At 38.2% G+C, this 22,594-nt stretch overlaps 1 protein-coding gene across 4 annotated transcripts in view; it reads right to left on the reverse strand.

Annotated features, from left to right (window-relative positions):
• The window catches only part of WDR19 (WD repeat domain 19), a 113,275-nt gene extending 91,006 nt beyond the window's left edge, over positions 1-22,269 (reverse strand). For 2 of the 4 annotated variants that reach the window (XM_019413961.2, XM_019413956.2), the window contains exons 1-6: positions 22,169-22,268; positions 19,713-19,804; positions 19,117-19,182; positions 17,151-17,276; positions 5,620-5,735; positions 2,022-2,137 (exon numbers count right to left, since the gene is read on the reverse strand). In XM_019413961.2, the coding sequence (XP_019269506.1) occupies positions 2,022-2,137; positions 5,620-5,735; positions 17,151-17,276; positions 19,117-19,182; positions 19,713-19,804; positions 22,169-22,174 (522 nt within the window). In that variant the 5' untranslated portion in view covers positions 22,175-22,268. Of the gene's footprint in view, positions 1-2,021; positions 2,138-5,619; positions 5,736-17,150; positions 17,277-19,116; positions 19,183-19,712; positions 19,805-22,088; positions 22,148-22,168 lie in introns of those variants that run through there. The other 2 variants (XM_019413964.2, XM_019413974.2) reach the window with 2 other exon arrangements.
• Between the last annotated feature and the right edge of the window lie 325 nt (positions 22,270-22,594).

Here is a 22,594-nt window from a genome sequence, read left to right on the forward strand (position 1 = left end):
TTATTGTCAAATTGGTTTCCATACAACACCCAGTGCTCATCCCAAAAGGTGCCCTCCTCAATACCCATCACCCACCCTCCCCTCCCTCCCACCCCCCATCAACCCTCAGTTTGTTCTCAGTTTTTAAGAGTCTCTTATGCTTTGGCTCTCTCCCACTCTAACCTCTTTTTTTTTCCTTCCCCTCCCACATGGGTTTCTGTTAAGTTTCTCAGGATCCACACAAGAGTGAAAACATATGGCATCTGTCCTTCTATGTATGGCTTATTTCACTTAGCATCACACTCTCTAGTTCCATCCACGTTGCTACGAAGGGCCATATTTCATTCTTTCTCATTGCAACGTAGTACTCCATTGTGTATATAAACCACAATTTCTTTACCCATTCATCAGTTGATGGATATTTAGGCTCTTTCCATAATTTGGCTATTGTTGAGAGTGCTGCTATAAACATTGGGGTACAAGTGCCCCTATGCATCAGTACTCCTGTATCCCTTGGGTAAATTCCTAGCAGTGCTATTGCTGGGTCATAGGGTAGGTCTATTTTTAATGAAGCCCTTGTAATTTTGGATCTCTCTGTTACAAGTTCATCCTATACCTTGATTTATTCAGATCATCTGTCTTTTAAAGATTCCTAATTCAGCTTTCCTTGATCTCCTCCATTTCACATATATAAGACTTGTAAGCTATACCACAAAACTGGCAATTGCATAAGGCTGTATTTTATCGTAATTAGTTCTGTCTTCTTGAGAGTAGGGTCCCATGGTTCACAGCTTTTAAGATGATCCACAATGATCCCCACCTCCTGGTTTCTTTGTGTAATCCCCATCCCTACCCCTTGAAGTGTGGGCTGGACCCAGGGACTTACTTCTACATAACAGAATATGGCAAAAATGATTTTGAGATCAGGTTATTTATTAAGAGATTGTGGCTTAAGTTTCAAATGGCTGCTCACAATCTATTACCACCTGCTATGTTATGAGGCACTCTACAGAGAGATCCATGTGCATGGTAATTAGGTAGGTTTCTAATCAATGGCCAGAGAGGAACTGAGGCTCTGAGCCTAACTACCTGTAAGGAACTGAACTCTTGTCAACAACCATGTGACTGAGAGTGGAAACAGATTTTTTTCCCAGTCAAGCCTTCAGATGAGACTCCAACCTTGACCAATAAAATGCAGCCTTTTAAGACCTTAATGCAGCTAGGTGCACCTGCATTGCTCACCCACAAAAACTATAAAACAATAAATGTATATTGTTTTAAACTGCTAGGTTTTAAGAGCAATTTGTTATGTAGCAATAGAGAACATAGGGTCATATTTCATATTTCTTCTAAAGTACATAGCACAGTGCCACATACCTGGTGGGCATTTAAAGAATTTGCTAGTTAATATTGCCCCAGCAATACTAAATCATAGGCCAAGTGGTCCAAAGTATAATTTACCCACTGGTGAGATTATGTAGTAGCTCTTGGTAATACAAATTCCCTTAAGGAGGAGCCACTGAGGATCTAATCAATTTGATTAGATCAAATTTGTGGAATCACAAATTTGTGATTTCACAAATCAATTTGTGAAATTTGAACAGCGGTTAACTTTAATCCTAAAATTAAATTTAAAATTTAATTAGGGTCAGTTTGGAAGCAATTTAACATATCAGTTAAAGTTAAATTAACATATCAGGCAGACCAGAATCCAAGTTTAGTTATTCACATTTATATTATAAACATACATATATAAAGTAAGGGTTATCTCACAAATGGACAGACGGAGTATAACCACAGAGCCGATAACCCATGCTAATACTCGATAATGGAAAATGTACAAAGGAAAATATTTGGATAAAGTAGTCCTATGAAGAAAAGTGTACTAATACATAAAAAGAAAAGCTTTTGTTGTTTAGAATATGAAGTTATTGTATGCATATCTCACGTAGAGATTTAAAAATTGTACAGATTAGCTTGGTAGACAAACTTCATTTCAGGGAAATTCTGAATATATTGGACCAAGGATGTTACTGTATTACCTGTCTTATCGTGTCACCTTCCTGATTGCTAACTGTAATCATTTTATCTTCACCACCTAAAGCAAGCAGATTTTCTGCATTCCAACATCCACATGTGATTCTCTTAGTATGTTTTCCTGAAAAAGAGATGATTTTTGTACAGACACATGGGTTTCTCAAAAAAAAATTAAAAGATCTGTGATGTCTAATCTGAACATTTAGGTAATATGACATGGATATTAAACAAAGAATGTTAAACCTCATCAAAGCAGTTAGTGTCTAAGCAACCTTATTTAAAAGTTTATTACCAAGTTACAAATCAATATAACAGCATAGAAGAGCAATAATGCTTTTTTTTTTTTTAACTGTTTAGGTGGATATTCTGCTACTTGATAAGTTTGTTTGCTTACCATGTAGCTAACCCTGTAACGATGTCTCTAAGAGAGGCAAACCACACGGCACTCGAGTTATCTTTACTATACTCAGCTTTACAGGGTGGTAGACCCTTGGTATAAACAGATTCAACATTCACATTTTTGACTATTCATAAAAAATTCGAGGGCCATTAGATTTGTGATAATACTGAGGTGCAAATCTGAATGTGTCCTAGTGAGACTTGTGTTAAGAACGGAGTCACTTAACTAGTAAGGGATATTAGATAGAACCACTATGTATCAGGAAACTTTTTTGCTGAGGAATCTAGCCAGTGCAAAAACTGTATTTGGGGAGGCAGAGAATTACATACTTGACACTGTGAGATTTATTGAAGATCCTAGCATAAATCCTTGAGTCTCAAGATTAATTCTACAATGAGAAATAGAATGGTTAAGTATACATACTCTGGAGCCAGACTGCCTAGATTTGAAACTTGGCTCCACCACTTACTGTGAGCTACTTAACATTTCTATTCCTTAGTCGCATACCCATAAATTGGGGATAACAGTAGGGCCAATCTCACAGAGCTGAGGATCAAATGAGTTCAAGCACTTAGAAGAGTGCCAGGCATAAAGAAAGTGCCATATAAGTTTAGCTATTTTGGCTGCTTTTGAGAGCAGAGACCACACCATTCTTTCCACCCCTTACAGAACTTAATACAGTACCTATGCAGGAAATAAGTTCTAAGTAAGTAGTTATTAAGTGAGTACAATCTGAGGCAGGAGTATGCCAGGTATGTTAGAGGCTCAGCAAGGAGGACAGTGTGGCTGGAGCAGAGGAAGTGAGAAGATGAGATGAAATCAGAGAGTTTGCAAGCACCAGGTCATGCAGGCCTTGGCTGGCCATTGTGAGGACTCTGGCTTTGACTCTGGGTCAGATGGAGGACCATTGGAAAGGTCTGAGAAGAAGGCTCACTCTGGCCCCTAGTTGAGAATATTCGATAGTGGGGCAAGAGTTGAAGCAGGGAAACAAGTTAAGAGATTGCAGAAATTCCGTGGAAGATGTTTGAGGCTCACACACAGCAGAACAGGACAGGTGGTGAGAAGAGGCTGGATTATGGAGATATCTGAAGATAATCCTGTAAGATTTTCTGGCAAATTAGATATGGAGGGTATGAGAAAGAGGAAGAGTCAAGACTAAGGGTTAGCCTGAAGATCTAAAATGAGATGTCACCAATGGTGAGAGGGACAGCTGTGTGTCCAAAGGGTTTTAAAGATATTAAATTTGAAGAATTTATTAGATATCTCATCAGAGATGCTGAGTAAGCAGTTGGATATAGGAGTCTACAAATTGGAAGAGATAAACATGGGAGTCGTCAGGATACAGATGACATTGCCAATCAGGAGGCCAGAGCACAAAAGTGAAGGGGGCATTCAGAGAAGACACTGAGATGTAGTAGAGTTTTCTGATTAGAAATTAAGGGATTTGGGTGCTACACTGGAACTGGTCCCAGAGAGATGGGCATTAGGAGGGAAAAAAGAGTGCACAAAGAGAGGTGGGAAAATCTCAAAGAAAAACTCCTTTCTATACCCGAGAAAGGGAGAAGAACATCTCTCCCTCCTCCTTCCTGTACACCTCAAGGCCTCTTTGTTTGCAGTGCTCAGAACTCAGGTTGGCCTTAACATCAAGAACAGTTAACATGTTTTATGTGCCTACTTAAAGTGTTCTGGGCACTTTACATGTACTGACTGATGTAATTATACTGACTCACAGATGCTCTAGTATGGTAACTGGGGTCTGAACCATGTTATTGAGAGGTTTGCAACATTTAATTAAACTGTAGTAAATGAAGTTCATGTATATAAGAACCATGCAATGAGAAAACTGCCCGTGTCTAGTCTAGTTGAGGAAATAAATCAGTGTGAGATGAAACGTGGTAACAGATTTAGTTACTGTGAAATGTTGACAGATCATGCTACCATGCGGCAGCTACCTGGAGTGGAAAAGCTTGGATTTAGGAAAGTGAGTTATTTAAAAGGAAAAAAGGCAGTCACAAATCATAGCCAACTCTGAAAGAGGCAGCTATTATATATTTAGCTAAAGATACAAAATTAACTTGAATCCCCTTAGGCCCATTTTTCACAGTTAATAAATGACTGAGAACAGACTCAGTATTCATATTAAATACGAAGATCACATATAAAATCATGAACATATGACAAATGCCTGACACAAAATAATCATGCTTTGATGAATTATTTTCTTATACATCAAGTGTCAAAATTTCTGGGGCCTGTAAATTAATTGGCAGGATATTCTTACAGATGAACTGGGATACAAAAAATGCCTAACTGAAGTCAAATAGACAATTTGCATGGTGAAAGTTGTTTTTTATAACTCAAAATAGTTTGTTTAGTTTTTCAAATGGATCAATAACATTACCTTTTAGCTGGAGTACTAAAAATATTAATATTAAACATAGACATATATGCGAAAAAAATGAAATAATTAAGTGTCCTCAATTGAAAGGTACTTTCTCAAGTATTCCGTGGGCACTCTTATCTCCAGATTATAATTTCTTCCTTAGCAGTAAATTATAATTCTTCTGGCCACCTGGGTATAATTGAGCCTACTAGTTTCACCATTCACCAGCATGATGTTACAATAGTTAAGCATAGATCTGTTTCTTCTTGGGTATTCAGAAGGCAGATGCTAAGTGACCAGAGATTGTGGGAATCAAAGAGCCTGAACCAAGAATGTCAAACAAGGACCGACACACTCTAGTCATATACCCTGAGGCAAATGTAACTCTGAGTGCCTACAAAGGCTAACTTGATGTTTGGAGAGAGTAAGAGGTTAGAATTAATATCTATTTATATTCTCACCAAACAGTCACCAAATGTTTTAGTCCATCTACTGATGTGTTGATATGAACGTGAGCTATTCCATGTCCACAGTTCTCAATCTGGGTGAGAAAGGGACAAATGGAAGCCATCCTATTAATGTCCTGGTGTCCAAAGGCACAGGTGGACCTTAGAGAGACATTCATTCTATATAGCCTGGGTAATTCTTAGCAGATAGTGTAGATGGATCTTGAAGTTTAGCTAAGATATAAGGCTTGACCAGGGGAGCCTCACTACTACACAATTTCCCTTGCAATATCAGAAAAGTCTAAGGCAGTAAAATATATTACATTTATGTAAAGCATCTCAAGTATTTAGCAGTGTTTCCAGCTATAACCTACCCAGCACAGGAATCTTTCGAGATGTCTGACGATTATAAATAAGCAAATTTCCTTTAACAGTTCCAACAGCCAGGAAACTTCCAATTTTTGACCAAAGAAGGAAAGACATTTGATCCCTATAACATTAAAATATCAATTACTAAAAAAAATTCACAATCATAACCTCCAAACAGATCCTTTAAAAAGTATTTCATGAATAATTTTAATATCTACTTAGGAGCTGAAGTACAAAATTACAACTTAATGCTTTAGAACACAAACTAAGTGCTAAAGATATTTTGGAGATGCTAGAAGGTGATCTTACTGTCAGCTCTACAAATTTAGTGCAGACCTACGAATACGTAATAAATAAAAACATAAGTCATGATGGAATCTCAAATTTTGTTAAGATGACTCATGATGAGATGGTTTAATTAGTCTAATGATAGTTGTAAATGTGGTAAAAATCTTAATGGATGAGAACACCTCATGCTTTCAAAAAAGTAGGTCCAATAACACTGTATATAAAACTGGAAACATCATCAACAATTCATCGCCTTAAATAAAACATATATTTTCCAACTCTGTCACTTTTTAAAGTTTTTATTTAAATTCCAATTAGTTAACCACAGTATAATATTAGTTTCAGGTGTGCAATATAGTGATTCAACACTTGAATACATGACTCAGTGCTCATCATGACAACTGCACCCCTTAATCCCCATCACCTCTTTTGCCCATCCCTCCAGGAACCTCCCCTCTGGTAACAATCAGTTTGTTCTTTATAGTTAAGAGTTTGTTTCTTGGTTTGCCTCTCTCTCTCTCTCTCTCTCTCTTTTCTTGTTTTGCTTGTTTCTTAAATTCCACATATGAATGAAATAATATGGTATTTGTCTTTCTCTGACTTATTTCACTTAGCATTATATTCTCTAGCTCCATCAATGTCACTGCAAATGGCAAGGTTTCATTCTTTTTTTATGGCTAAGTAATATTCCGTTGGGTTCATGTATATACATAAATACATATATACCACATCTTCTTCATCCATTCATCAATCAATGGAACACTGTTTCCATAATTTGGCTAATGTAGATAATGTTGCTATAAACATCAAGGTGAACATATCCTTTTGATTTAGTGATTTTGTACTCTTTGGGTAAATACTTAGAGTAGTATGATTGAAGGATCACAGGGTAGTTCTATTTTTAACTTTTTGAGAAACTTGCATACTATTTTCCACAGTGGCTATACCAGTTTGCCTTCCCGCCAAAATTCCCATTTCTCCACATCCTCACCAACATCTATTGTTTTTTATTTTAGCCATTCTGACAGGTATGAGGTGATGTGTCATTGTAGTTTTGATTTGCCTGATAAGTGACGTTGAACATCTTTTCATGTGTCTATCAGCCATCTGTATGTCTTCTGCCCATTTTTTCATTGGATTATTAGGTGTTGGATTTTATAAATGCTTTATATATTTTGGATATTAACCCTTTATTGGATGTCATTTGCAAATATCTTCTTCCATTCTATAAGTTGTCTTTAGTTTTGTTGATTGTTTCCTTCATTGTGAAGAAGCTTTTTATTTTAATGTAGTCCCAAGAGTTTATTTTTTGTTTTGTTTCCCTACCCTCAGGAGACATCAAGAAAGAAGTTGCAGGGTGCTTGGATGGGTCAGTTGGTTAAGTGTCGACTCTTTTTTTTATAAATATTTTTTTTAAGTTTATTTTTTTATTATTGAGAGGGAGAGAGCACAGCTGGGGAGGGGCAGAGAGAGAGGGAGACACAGAATCTGAAGCAGGCTCCAGGCTCTGAGCTGTCAGCACAGAGCCCAATGCAGGTCTCGAACCCACAGACCATGAAATCATGACCTGAGTGGAAGTCAGACACTTAACTGACCAAGCCACCCAGGCGCCCCTAGTATCTGACTCTTGATTTGGACTCAGGTTGTGATCTCACGGTTGTGAGATTGAGCCCCATGTTGGGCTCTGTACTGGGCGTGGAGCCTGCTTAAGATTCTCTCTCTCCTTTTCCCTCTGCCCCTCCCCCATGCACTCTCACACACACTCTCTCTCTCTCAAATTAAAAAAAAAAAAGGTGCAGCAGCAGATGTCAAAGAAGTTACTGCCTGTGCTGTCTTCTAGGATGCTTATGGTTTCAGGTCTCACATTTAGGTCTTTAATCCATTTTGAATTTATTTTTGCATATGGTGTAAGAAAGTTGTCAAGCTTCATTCTTTTGCATGCGGCTATCCAAGTTTTCCCAACACCACTGGTTGAAGACACTGTCTTTTTCCCACTGGGCATTTTTTCCTGCTTTGTTGAAGATTAATTAATCATATAATCGTGGGTTCATTTCTGGGTTTTCAATTCTGTTCCATTGATCTATGTGTATTTTTTTGTGCCAGCACCATACTGTCTTGATGATTACAGCTTTGTAATATAGCTTGAAGTCCAGAATTGTGATGCCACCAGCTTTGCTGTTCTATTTCAAGGTTGGCTATTCAGGGTCTCTTGTGGTTCCACACGAATTTTAGGATTGTTTGTTCTAGCTCTGTGAAATTGTTGGTGGTATTTTGATACAGATTGCATTAAATGTGTAGATTCCTTTGGGGAGTATGGACATTTTAACAATATTTGTTCTTCCAATCCATGTGCATGGAATGTTCCATTTCTTTGTGTCATTTTCAATGTCTTTCTGAAGTGTTCTATAGCTTCCAGAGTACAGGTGTTTCATCTCTTTCCTTAGGTTTATTCCTAGGTATCTAGGATTTTGGTGCAATTGTAAATGGTATTGATTCCTTAATTTCTCTTCTGCTTCATTATTGGTGTACAGAAATGTGACCGATTTCTGTACATTGATTTTATATCTGGCAACTTTACTGAATTCGTGTATCATTTCTAGCGATTTTTTGGTGGAGTCTTTCAGATTTTCTACACATAGTACCTTGTCATCTGCAAATAATGGAACGTTTACTCTTTCCTTATTGATTTAAATGCCTTTTATTTCTTTCTATTGTGTGATTTTTGTGACTAGGATTTCCAGTACTATGTTGAATAAAAGTGGTGAGAGTAGGGGCACCTGGGTGGCTCAGTTGGTTAAGTGTCCACTTCAGCTCAGGTCATGATCTCATAGTTTGTGGGTTTGAGCCCCACATCAGGCTCTGTGCTGACAGCTCAGAGCCTGGAGCCTGCTTTGGATTGTGTCTCCCTCTCTCTCTGCCCCTTTCCTACTCAAGCTCTGTCTCTGTCTCTCAAACATAAACATTGAAAAAAAAAAAAAAAAAAAAAAAGCTTGAGAGTGGACATCCTTGTCTTGCTCCCGACTTTTGGGGGAAAGGCTTTCAGTTTTTCCCCATGGAAGAGGATGTTAGCTGTGGGTTTTTCATATGTGGCCTTTATTATGAGGTATGTTTCCTCTAAGCCTAGTTTGTTGAGCATTTTTATCATGAATGGATGTTGTTCTTTCTCAAATGCTTTTTCTGCATCTATTGAAACAACCATATGGTTCGTATCCCTTCTCTTATTGATGTGATGTATCATATTGATTGATTTGCAAATACTATCCTTACAACCCAGGAATAGTTCCCACTTGATCATGGTGAATAATTTTTTTAATGTTTTGTTGAATTCAGTTAGCTAGTATTTTATTGAGAATTTTTGCATCCATGTTGATCAGGGATATTGGCCTATAGTTCTCTTTTTTAGTGGAATCTTTATCTGGTTTTGGTATCAAAAGAATGTTGGCCTCATAGAATGAACTTAGAAGTTTTCCTTCCTTTTCTATTTTTCTGAAATAGTTTGAGAAGACTAGGCCATAAGTCCTCTTTAAATACTTTCTAGAATTTGCCTGTGAAGCCATCTGGTCCTGGACTTTTGTTGGTTGGGAATCTTTAAATTGCTGGTTCAGTTTCTTCGCTGGTTATCAGTTTGTTCAAGTTTTCTATTTCTTCCTGTTTCAGTTTTGGTAATTTATATGTTTCTAACAATTTAACCATTTCTTCTAGCTTGTCCAATTTGATGGCATATAGTCTTTCATAATATTCTCTTATAATTGTTTGTATTTCTGTGGTGTTAGTTGTTATTTCCTCTCTCTCATTTGTGATTTCACTTATTTGGGCCCTTTCTCTTTTCTTTTTGGTAACTTTGGCTGAAGGTTTATAAATTTTATTTATTTTTCTCACAGAATCAGCTCTTGCTTTCATTGCTCTGTTCCATTGTTTTTGTTTTTTGTGTTTTTTTTAGTTTCTACATCATTTATTTCTGCTCTAATCTTTATTATTTCTTTCCTTATGCTGGCTTTAGACTTCATTTATTGTTCTTTTTTCTAGCTTCCGCTAGGTGTAAGGTTAGGTTATTTAAGGTTTTTCTTGCTTCTTGCGGTACACCTGGATTATTATATACTTTCCTCTTAGGACCACTTTTGCTGCATCCCAAAGGTTTTACACCATTTTTTTTCCAATTTGATTTGTTTCCATGTGCTTTTTTTATTTCTTTTATTTCCTGGTTGACCAATTCATTGTTTAGTAGCATGTTATTTAATCTCCATGTATTTGTTGTCTTTCCAAATTTTTTCTTGTGCTGACTTCTAGTTTCACAGCATTGTGATCATAAAAGGTACGTGGTAAGACTTCAGTCTTCTTGTATATGTTGAGGCCCATTTTGTGACCTAATATATTCTGTATTCTGGAGAATGTGCCATGTGCACTTGAAAGAATATGTATTCTGCTATTTCAGGATGGAATATTCTGAATATATCTGTTAAGTCCATCTGGTCATTCTAAGCCATTGTTCCCTTTTTGATTTTTTGTTTAGATGATCTATCCTTTGGGGTGCCTGGATGGCTAGGTTGGCTGAGTGTCTCACTTTGGCTCAGGTCATGATCTTAGGGCTAATGGGTTTGGGCCCTACATCGGGCTTTGCACTGGCAGCACAGAGCCCACTCAGATTCCCTGTCTTCCTCCCTCACATTAAAAATTTTTTTGATGATCCATTGATGTAAGTGGGGTGTTAAAGTCCCCTACTATTATTGTATTATTATCGATTAGTTCCTCTATATTTGCTATTAATTGTTATATATATTTGTGTGCTCCCATGCTGGGTGCACAAATATTTATAATTGTTAAATCTTATTGGATTGTCCCCTTTATTATTATATAGGGTCCTTCTCTGTCTCTTGTTACAGTCTTTGTTTTAAAGTCTAGTTTGCCTAGGGGTGCCTGGGTGTCTTAGTTAAGTGTCTGACTTCAGCTCAGGTCATGATCTCGTGGTTCAGGAATTCAAGCCCTGCATTGGGCTCTCTGCTGACAGCTCAGACCCTGGAGTCTGCTTCGGATTCTGTTTCTCCCTCTCTCTGTCCACCCCCAGCCCCACTCACGCTGTAGCTCTATTTCTCAAAAATAAACATTTAAAAGAATTATAAATAAAGTCTAGTTTGTCTGATAAAAGTATTGCTACTCTTTCTTTTGACACCCATTTGCATGATAAGTGTTTCTCCATCCCCTCACTTGCAATCTGCAGATGTGTTGAGGTCTAAAATGAGTCTCTTATATGCAGCATATAGATGGGTCTTGCTTTTTTATCCATTCTGACATCCTATGTCTTTTTTTTCTTAATGTTTATTTTGAGAGAGTGCACACATGCAAGCAGGGGAGGGGCAGAGAGGGAGAGAAGAATCCCAAGTACACTCCACGCTGTTAACATAGAGGCTGATGTGGGGCTAGATCCCACAAACTGTGAGATTATGACTTGAGCTGAAATCAAGAGTTGGATGCTTACCTGACTTAGCCACCCAGGCGCCCCATAACATCCTATGTCTTTTGATTGGAGCATTTAGTCCATTTACATTCACAGTAATTTATGATAGTTGTGTTATTTATTGTCATTTTACTACTTGTTTTGTAATTGTTTCTGGAGATTTTCTGATTCTTTCTTGTCTTTCCCTCTTTCATGTTTTGCTGATTTTCTTTAGTGATATATTTGGATTTCTTTATTCTTTGCATGTTTATTAGTGGTATTTGATATACTGTTACCATTAGGTTTGTATAAAACCTCTTTTGCAAATAGCAGTCTATATTAAGTTGATGGTTGATTAAATTTTAACCCATTCTTTTCTCCTCTCCTCCCCAAGTTTTAGGTGTATGGTATTATATCTTATATCCTTTTTTTGTGAGTTCCTTGACTGATTTTTTTATAGAAATGTTCATTTTTACTGTTTTTGTGTTTCCTGTCTTTATACTGTCACTTTTGGTTTCTCCTTTCCATTCAAAGAGTCCTTTTAATATTTCTCACTGGGCTGGCTTAGTTGTCACGAACTCCTTTAGTTTTGTTTGGGAAATTTTCTATCTCTCCTTCTATTTTAAATGATAGACTTGCTGTATTCTTGGCTGCAGATTTTTCCTGTTCAGCACTTAGCACTTTTTTTTTTTTAATTTTTAAATGTTTATTTATTTTTGAAAGAGACAGAGTGCAAGTGGGAGGAGGGCAGAGAGAGTGGAAAACACAGAATCCAAAGCAGGCTCCAGGCTCTCAGCTGTCAGCACAGAGCCTGATGCAGGGCTTGAACTCCTGAACTGCAAGATCATGACCTGGGCTGAAGTTGGAGGCTTACCCAACAGAGCCACCCAGGTGCTCCTCCTGTTCGGCATTTTGAAGATATCATGCACTCGCTTCTAGCTTGCCAAATTTCTGTTGAAAAATCTTCTGCTAGCCTAATGGGTTTTTCCTTGCAAGTTAAGGACTTTTGTCTTGCTGCCTTTAATATCTTTCTTTATCATTATATTTTGCAATTTAATTACAGTATGTCTTGGATTAGGCCTGCTTTGGTTGGTTTTGATGGGAGTTATTTGTGCCTCTGGATCTAGATGCCTGTTTCCTTCCCCAGATTAGGTAAGTTTTCAGCCATTATTTCTTCAAATACATTTTTTGCCCCCTTTTGTCTCTTTTCTTCTTCTGGGACTTCTATAATGGGAATGTTATTATATCTGATGGAGTCACTGAGCTCCCCAAGTCTATTATCATGTTGTATAACTCTTCTTTTGTTCAGCTTCATTACTTTCCATTACTTTGTCTTCTAAGTCACTGATTTGTCCCTCTCAGTCTTCCAGCCTGTTGTCCAGTGTGTTTCTAATCTCATTTATCACACTCTTCATCTGATTCTTTTTTTTTTCAACTCTTTTTTCTCTGTGGGATGGGTCTCACCGATGTCTTCTTTTCTCAAGCCCAGTGAGTATCCTTATGATTGTTGCTTTAAATTCTCCATCAGGCATGTTATTTATATCTATCTCACTTAGATCTCTGGCCGTGACCTTATCTTGTTCTTTTGTTTGGGATAAATTCCTTGTCTTCTCATTTTTTTCTAAGTCTCTGCCTTCTTTTGTGTGCTATTAAAGCCAGTTAAGTCTTCTGTTCCTGAAACTAATGGTCTTATAAAGAAGACATCACATAGCACTCAGGGCCTGGTGCTTCAGGGAGTGCTTCCAGTGTGTGTGCATGCACTGTGCTGTTGTGTTTTGGCTGCCCTATCCTTCAGTGAGTCATATGCAGGGCTCTGCTTGACTTCTATGCACAATGTTTGGTCCCTGACCTGATGTGGCAAGTTTTAGTCTGCTTGTGAAATGAGACCTGTCACTACTTCCACCAGAACTGAGGCCCTGCAGCACTCTCTGCTTAGGAGACACGGTGTGGGCAGAGGTTTGTGATGGTCTTCTGGGGGAGTGCCCTGCCACACTGGGACTGAGGTGTGACTGAGAAAAGCAGTTCCACTGGAGCACAGGGGGTGCTTAATATAAGTTAGGCAGCCAGTATCCATGCTGCACTGCTTCCACAGGTGACTGTGTTTATGCTGTGGAGAGAGAAATGGCACTAACCAGCTCCTTTGTTCCTGGAGATGTATCTCCGTGAATGCTGTCTCTCGGGGACATGCTCTAAGAAGAGCAAATGATCTCCCAATTTTGTGGCCCAGTCTCTCTTCAGATTGCTGTTGCCATGCTGTATGCCCCAGGTTGTTTACCTGCCTTCTCTCAAGGAGCAGTGCAGTACCCTCTAGGCTCTATCCTAGTGAAGCCTGTTGACCTTCAAAACTCCAGGCTTTAAGCCCCATTGGTTGCAAGAACTCATGAAAGTCAGCCCTTCTCATTTTCCAAGCCAATGGCTTTGGGGAAATGTTCTCCTTGTGCATTCCCCTATATGCTCCTCTCTCAATTGCCCTTCTCCATGACCACGCTCCTTCCCCTTCACAGCAGCCAGGATCCATTTCTCCACTAAACCATGTCTCCACACTTCCTATCTTTTTCAATGTGGCCTCTTCTCTCCCTTTAGTTGTAGAGTCTGTTCTGTCAGTCTTCAGGTCGATTTCTGGGGTATTTAGGATGTTTTGATAGTTATCTAGTTCTATTCATGGAACAAGGTGAGCCTAGGGTTCTCCTATTCCACTGTTATTCTCTGTCTCTCCCAACTCTGTCACTATCAAGGGTAGCTCACTTAGAAAGAGGTAGAAAGCACATTTGCCTACCACCAGTTCTTATGTACATTCTAGGATCTACTGGTTGAACTTTTATATAATTCTTTACTACATGGAATGAGGACTCCTTGGAAAGTAGTAGACTCCTTTCCATATGTTGAGGAAAGAAATCACAATGGGTATAGAAAAGTGGTTCTGAAAATGCAATCACAGGACCAGCAGCAGCATCTGGGAACTTCAGAAATGCCACTTCTCTGATCCTACCCCAGACCTACTGAGTGAGAAACTCTGGTGCCCAACTATCTGTGTTTTAATAAGCACTCTGATGCACCTAAAGTTTGAGAACCACTGATAGGCCATTCACTGCAGAAAATAACACTGGTTTCAAGAACATTTGATACCTAGGAGACAAAAGTTCACCTAAAGTATATAAAAAGTTAGTTGTAACAATAGAAGGATGTAGTAAATGTGTAGTTAAAAAAATTACTTCTGGGGGCACCTGGGTGGCTCAGTTGGTTGTGCATCCAACTCTTGATTTTGGTTCAGGTCATGATCTCAGGGTCTGTGAATTTGAGCCCTGAATCAGACTCTGCACTGACAGTGAGGAGTCTGCTTGGGATTCTCTCTCTCCCTCTCTCTCTATTCCTACCCTGCTCATGCTGTCTCTCTCTCTAAAAAAATAAATAAACTTAAAATTGTTTTCTTTAATTACTTCTAATAAGAAGTACTAATATACCAGGCTGCTGGGTTTCATGTATTAAGCATATATTTTTAAAAGATCAATATGCATGTTTCTCTTAATGTTTAAGCAGGCATGACAGCTGTGAGAATGTCTCTCAGATCTCCAGCTATGGAAAGTGTAACTGACCAATGTCCCCAGATGCTTGGCACTGGAATCCATCACCTCAATCTGCTGGGGCCCACGCCCTCCCCCAGGCTACTTCCAGAGAGTAACTGAGTGGACACGGATACTGTTGAGGCCCATTCCCAGGAGACACAGGATTTCTCTGATGGGTTACTTTGGCTTAAAGTCTCCCCAGAGGCCTAGCTGACCTTTCTTAGAACTGAGCTGCAGTCTAAGACATTTCTACCTAACCTTTCTTCCTTCCCTCTCCACTTCACAAGGGTCAGATATGCACTGTGGTCTGGTGGCTCTTCTAACCTGCCCCCTCAAGGTTCCCCCACAGTTATTTCTTATAATAAATCTCATACACTCAATCCTCTTTGGGAGTCTGCTTTTTAGAAAACATGAACAGAAAGAATTGTGAGCAAGCTAAATAGTACCTTTAGACATTAAATATTAACTAATATTTAATTGGTTCCACCTTAATGATAATTACAATAACATCCACCATTCACTCAGTTCTTGGTTTCATGCCCAGGCATGACACACAATTAAACCTCACAACTCTGAGATGATATGAGGAAATGAATCTGTGGGAAGATAGACAGCAGAGGAACATACACCAGTCTGAAACACTGGAAATTATGCTTTTTTCTTCAGGAGAGAATGTGGTCTCACTGATGCTGAATTTGGTTCAAGAACCAGTACTTGATGTTTATAAATATTCTCTTGAATGGAAGAACAGAAAGTACTTCAAATCTTTTGAAAAGTGATGCATACCCCAAGTGTAAAAGGACAGAGCAAGAAATGTTAAGACTTTATAATGGGCAGACAATATCAACTGTGAATGCACACCTCATGAGTCAATTTTGAGGGAAAGGAAAACTATGCTAAGGTTACCTTTGGTCTTGTTCTGCATGGCCACCTTTCTTCCTCTGGGTTATTATTATTCCTTGGTAAATTGGAAATTTATAGTCTTATAGTGTGTGTGTGGCCTACCTGCATGCCACATGACACCATGAGGCAGATATTATTACTATACCCGTTCCATATAAAAGAAGAACTTGGGGGCGCCTGGGTGGCGCAGTCGGTTAAGCGTCCGACTTCAGCCAGGTCACGATCTCGCGGTCCGTGAGTTCGAGCCCCGCGTCAGGCTCTGGGCTGATGGCTCAGAGCCTGGAGCCTGTTTCCGATTCTGTGTCTCCCTCTCTCTCTGCCCCTCCCCCGTTCATGCTCTGTCTCTCTCTGTCCCAAAAATAAATAAAAAACGTTGAAAAAAAAAAAAAAAAAAAAAAAAAGAAGAACTTGGGATTTAGAGAGAGGTTAAGCAACTTGTTGAAGGTTGAACTACCAAGTTTCAGTTGTAAATAAAATTTGCTTTTCCATATGTCAAAATGGTTTCTATTTTAGCAGAGACCTGTAATTCATTCTGTTTTCCAAATGTATTTTCCATTTGGGAACTGTCCCACCTTTCATCCCACTCTTCACCTGGTGGGATTTTCAATCCCATGGCACTGTGTACCCTACTCAGGGACCTTTTGAGTAACTGAGTGGACAGGGTGATGTGATGGGATATGCTCTTCTCTTTGGCATAACTTGCTGTGAATGATATAATGTAAGTCAATAGCTGGCAGTAGCCATGGAAACAGTCTGATTTAGAATAAGTCAATACAGAGAAAGGAAGAGCTAAGAGCTAGAGTCTTGATTGCATCACTAGAACCCCTAGATCCAGCCATGCCTGCGGCCAATCCTATCTCCAGATTTTTCAGATATTTTGTCTCATCTTTGTACATTTTAGTCTGTTCCATAGAAAGCAACTTCTTAAGAAGCTATTTATATTTTACAATTATAACAGTTTTACTCTAATTGGGCAAAATCAATAGAATTATATGTAACAATAAAAAATAAATGAACTTCCTTTCATAATAACTCACAAATGCATTTTTATAATGATAGCAGTAAGTATTGTTAGTATCAAACCTACAAATAATCATATTTCTTTCTTTTTTATTTTGAGAGAGAGAGAGAGAGAGCACACGCGCATGCATGTGCATGAGCTGGGGAAGAGCAGAGAGAGGGAGACAGAATCTCAAGCAGGCTCTGTGCCATCAGCACAAAGCCTGACATAGGGCTCAAACCCATGAACCATGAGATCATGATCTGAGCTGAAACCAAGAGTTGGACACCCAGGTGCCTCCAAATAATCATATTTCTAAGTGAAGATTTAAAATAAAAAAGTTATTCTTACCTCATGCCACTGTCTAACTGGCTGGTTTTATTTGTGTTGGCATCCCATAGATAAATGCAACTAGATTTCTCTGCAATCACTGCTAGGATATCTCCATCTTTATCCCAATCCATAGCAACACAGTTACTTTTAAAAAAGAAAGCAAAATATCACTATACATTTTCTTACAGCAAGGGGAAGAAATTTAAAAATCTATTTGTGATTTTTATTTATAGCAAGACCAATGTACTTTGAATAGGTCATAAACTTTCTAAAGTGAGAAATACAATTCACTATTCACTGCTTAGATTACACTAAGTTAAAATTTTTGTTGTTATTGAGAGAATGGGAAGAATTTAAATTCTATTTTAAATATAATTTATATATACTACATTAAATATAATTACACATAGTAAGTTAGCAGATTTTTCTTAGATCCTATAAAGAACCTGGCCTTTTGGTAAGACAAACTCATCAAGTACCTCTACAAAGAAATCACATCTGGAATCAAGAGGTAATTTGTATGACCAAATGTCAACAGGTCACTTCAGATTTACAGAGAAAGAGAAGGTACTGATAAAAAATGAAGTTATATCTACACAAATTGGGTATAAAACAGATCAAGGTTGGGTAGATGTGGGATTGCAAATAATGGAAAAACTGGATTTTGAAGTGGTAAGAAATGTTATTTTCATTTTATATTATAACAGAATTAGAGTGATTTGATTAAAATGACAAAAGTTATAAATAGGAAATGCTTTTTTAAAAATGTTACAATTTAAAATTATTCCAAAGTGTTTATCATAATTCAAAAACTTCCTTGAGAATTAACTTTTTCTTCTCTGATTTTCATTTTGAGACTCTGCTCTTGGATATCGGCTAAGCCATACTCAGTTTTATAGTTAAGACAATTATTTCAAACACTTTATTCTTCAAAATTAATTTTCTCTAATATTTTCAGAGATTAGGGGAGTTTGGAAGAGGGAAGCTTTCAAATTTTTGATAAAATCATCTAACAAAGGCAATACATAAAGCTATTTTATTTATCTGCAGATCCTCTGTCAGTTGAATTTAACTATGATAAATACAGCAAAATAATTCAGAGGTAAAAAAAAATATATATAGCTAACATATAACCAATAGAGGTCACAGAGATCATGCAAAAACCCCATACAATTTACTCAAAGAAGGTCCTTACTAAGTGCCTTTTTGTTTTTAGACATAATTACAACTATTTTGGCTTCTGTTTTCCATAATATAGAAAACAAAAGCAACAGTTAAGAGGCGATGGGAAACACCAAAATGGTGGCATCAGGTGAGTGGGGCAGAGAAGGAGGTGGGAAAGGCTGTCAGAGACCAACGGAAGTAAAACAACCTTTGCAAAGATGGTGGCAGTAAACCACAGAAAACAGACATGAATTTAAAAAGCATGGCAGCATAAGACCATTTAGATGAGGAACTCTACACACCTTAATAACCATTGAGACTATCAACAAAATAATACAGGTAATTTACAAAGAATCATCAAAAATGCTTAAGTTATATTTTGTGTAATCTAGAATGATTTCCTGAAAACAGAATGTCTTTGTCATTTAAAAAGTATGTGGAAAGTAACTATTTTCCAACAATTTGTGAAATGCTATAGGGATGTGGATTTATCTTCTCTGCCTATACACACACACACACACACACACACACAGGCTTATTTATAATTAAATAAGTATTCTTCCATATAGACTCATTTATAATTATACTTTAAGGCTTCCCTGTGAATGTATGGAGGTTATAAATATCAAATCTATCTGTTTACATGTTTTACTAACAACTTATGTATAAAAAAATCTCTTTGCCATAAAAAAAGCAAAAGAGGAGATACAGATTATATATATGTGGTAAAATTCTATTTGATTATAGTTTTAAGGCAATACTGTTTTTATCTTTTAGGAAACAAAGCTTGAAAAAGTTTTTGACCCACCTCTGTACTTACCCAGGTAAGTTAATTTCACTTCTTTTCTGACCATGGCGATCAAAGATTTTCACAATATGATCAGCTCTAAAAGCAATTAGAACACAAAAACATAATCTAAGTGTTTCTTTTTATTTATATACATTAAAAAAATTAAGCTGCCATTCAAGTGATTTCAGTGATCTCTCATGACAGTTTCATAATTTGTACCTACAAAGTTATTACCAGGGAAAAGATTTTATGAACTGTGATTTTTTTTTAGGTTTATTTATTTATTTTTCAGAGAGAAAGTGAGAGAGAGAGCAGGGGAAGGACAGAGAGAGAGGAGAGACAGACAATCCCAAGCAGGCTCTCCACCATCAGTGCAGAGCCCAAAGTCGGGCTCAAACTCACAAACTGTGAGATCATGACCTGAGCCAAAACCCAAAAGCCTGATGCTTAACCAACTGAGCCATCCAGTCGCCCCTGAACTGTGATGTTAATGAAGATGAATGTATTACTTTTCCCACTGTACAACCACCATACAAGAACTTCTACTAAACAAATGGTGTGGTAATACAGGCATACAAGCCTCTGAAGTCAGGATGATTTACTTAAAGCATTCATTGATTTCTTACCCTGTTACTGCAAGGTAGTTTCCTGATGTTTTTTGCCAGGTGAATTGTATTGGTGTGCCAAGCCCAGTCCTTTCTATCAGTGAGAAAACACGCTAAAAAGGCAAACGCAATTTTTATATTTTCAAAACATACAATTAAGGGTTGGTCAAAGACACCAAAACACGATCATGAAAACAGTAGAATTCAGGATTGTAAAGGCTTATTGTTAGAACTTATCCAGAAAAAGTCAATAATATAACAAACAAAATGACTAATCAGATCAACCAACCAATCAAAAAATTTCCACACTTTGGCTGTTAAAGTATGGACCTTAGTACACATAGGAAAGCAGTTATAAAATTTGGTTTTAAATGTTTTGAATATTAATTTCATGAAAATTATAATTTTAATGTTTTATATATTAAAGAGTAAAATAACTTAAACTTGAATTTAGCTAATAATCATTAGCTAAGTGGAGTTTAGCATGGCATGGAGTTTTTAAACTTAACAAAACTACCATTTAAAAAAACTTAAGCGTGATAAAAATACAAATGTCTATCCTTCATTCAAAATTATTTTCTTCCTTTACCCATTAGTTATACTTACTTCATCATTAAGTGCTTAATTTTGCTATTGGGTGGACAGTGTATCAGCTGAGAAGCCTTTCTTTTCACTTAGTCAAGAACTGGGGTATCCAATATGGAAGCCACAAATCACAGGTGGACTTGAAATTTTATTAAGGGCTTGAAATGTAGGTAGTATGAATTTAGATGTGTTGTAAATATAGAATACATACACATTTCAAGGACTATGAAAAATGTGAACTATCTCATTGATATTTTATATTGATTACATATTGAAACAATATTTTGGATATACTAGATAAAATAAAGTATATTATTTAAATTAATCTTACCTGTTTCTTTTAAAACATTTTAATGTGGCTACTAAAATTTTTAAATTACATTGGCTCACATTAAATTTATATCAAACAATATTGATCTAAAACTATTAAGAACATAAGCTTGAATGAAAAAATTTAGATTTTACTATTAGGTTAAATTATAAATAATTAGGTTAAATCATAGACCATATCTAGGCATATGAAGTTTAAATACTACAGCTGGCTTGGTAAGGCTAGTGGCTACACAAAACTCATCCAATGCTCAAAATTAAACACCAATCAATAGGCATTTGGTGTGTTAAGTGGATGAAATCCACCTCTATTGAAAACAGGTGAACCTCTATAATCAAAGGTGCATTCACATTTTGTGGAGCAGGAAAACACCTTGAAGGAAAAAAAAAAAGCATAAAGGCATCTTTTGCAATTTTGTGACAACATGACCTAGAACCCCTTTATTCAAGCGATGCATCCTTAAATTTCATTAGCTTCATGGTCGCGCTCTTCTAGTTGTGACCTTACAGATTATTTTTCTTCAGTGGAGCTATATATACATGCTCCATATACAGTACACAGGAGAAGTGCTAGCTTCACAACAAGAAAACCAGATTTAGGTTTTGCTTTTTACTTACTAGCTGCACGGCTTAATTAAAACAAGTAGCTCAAATTGCCTCAAGCACAAAATTCTCAACTGTAAACCAGGAATAATATCTTCTCCCTTCTGATACTTCATAAATCGTGAAGTGAAGCTTTAGAATTGTGAAGCTTTAGAAATGTGATGATTACCGGTCAATTCCAATTTCCACGCTAATAGCCACGAGGAATCATTACGACTTAATTACTTTTTAAACTGAGCTATCCATTTCTTGTCAGATCAGGGCTGCACTATCGCTGTAGTAAAGCGGATAGGTGGATCGGCAGTAGCCACTGACGTGGAATAGGGTTCACTAGAAGCCCAAACCTAGGAACGGTGCGTGCAGAGGATGATGCTCTCGAGGGAGACCTGCGTGTGCAAGTGCAGTTTTCTCCGTGAATAATGTACATTAGCCACTGAGTGATTTCTACATTAGATCAGTCACTGGCGATATAATTTGACATTATTCTTTCGGAAGCTTTTCACTCTTTTAAAGGCGCTGAGTACGGCTTGCCAGAGGCTCAGCTGCAGGAAAAGCAGCGGCTGGTGACACCCAATCCAGTCAATTTCACCGCAACCTCCCAAACGCAGACCGCTCTTTCCGCGGTGTGAAGTTCCTAGTCTCTTCTGATCCAATCTGCTCATTTCGGGCCATGCCCGCCTTCCCTCTGCCCGCACCACTTCAACTCGGTTCGCGGTGCCAGAAATGAGGCCTCCCTCTCCGCCTTCTCCTCCTCTCCAGTTTTCTTTCCTTTCCCTCCTTCCTTCAACTTCGCTGCAGCTTTCCTCCCCGCCGGCCACCGGCTCTCTTCCCCCCTCCTCTAACGCATTCAGGACGGGGGAGTGGGCACAGGCTCCTAACCTCAAAATGACGCTCAGCGGGCTAAGAGCCAGTGGTCGCGTTTTCCCGCCCCCACCCCCGGGGGTTTGTAAGTTATTTACCTTCATCTCAAGGCTCGAGCAGCCGCGCGATCTGGCAAATGCGCAGGCGCAGCGGGCCTCCACCAAGAGGGCTAACGCGTTCCCGTCACCCAGGAGACCGCAGGAACAGTAACCAATCAGCGAGCACTAGCTGAAGGGCGGTGCCTCGTGGGGGTCCTCCTCAGGGGAGGGCGGGAGGCGCGGACTGGAATCACGTGACTCTGGCGGACGTAGGCCGACTCGCGTCAGGAGGTCTTGCGGCTACATGATTTCCTGGTTGAGCTCTGATTGGATGAATCCCGGGGACTTGCTTGAGGGAGCTGGGTTCTGTGAGCCCTGAAAGGCGCCTGCGTAAATTTCGTCTGCTGGTTAGTAAGATGCCCATGGTGGCGGGTTCGGGGCGCCGAGAATCAAGAAAACGAAAGGGCACTGGATGTTGGATGAAAG

Source organism: Panthera pardus, unplaced genomic scaffold (genome assembly GCF_024362965.1).
Source record: "Panthera pardus isolate Hobbes unplaced genomic scaffold, ASM2436296v1 HiC_scaffold_13, whole genome shotgun sequence".
In the NCBI taxonomy this organism is placed as follows: domain Eukaryota; kingdom Metazoa; phylum Chordata; class Mammalia; order Carnivora; family Felidae; genus Panthera; species Panthera pardus.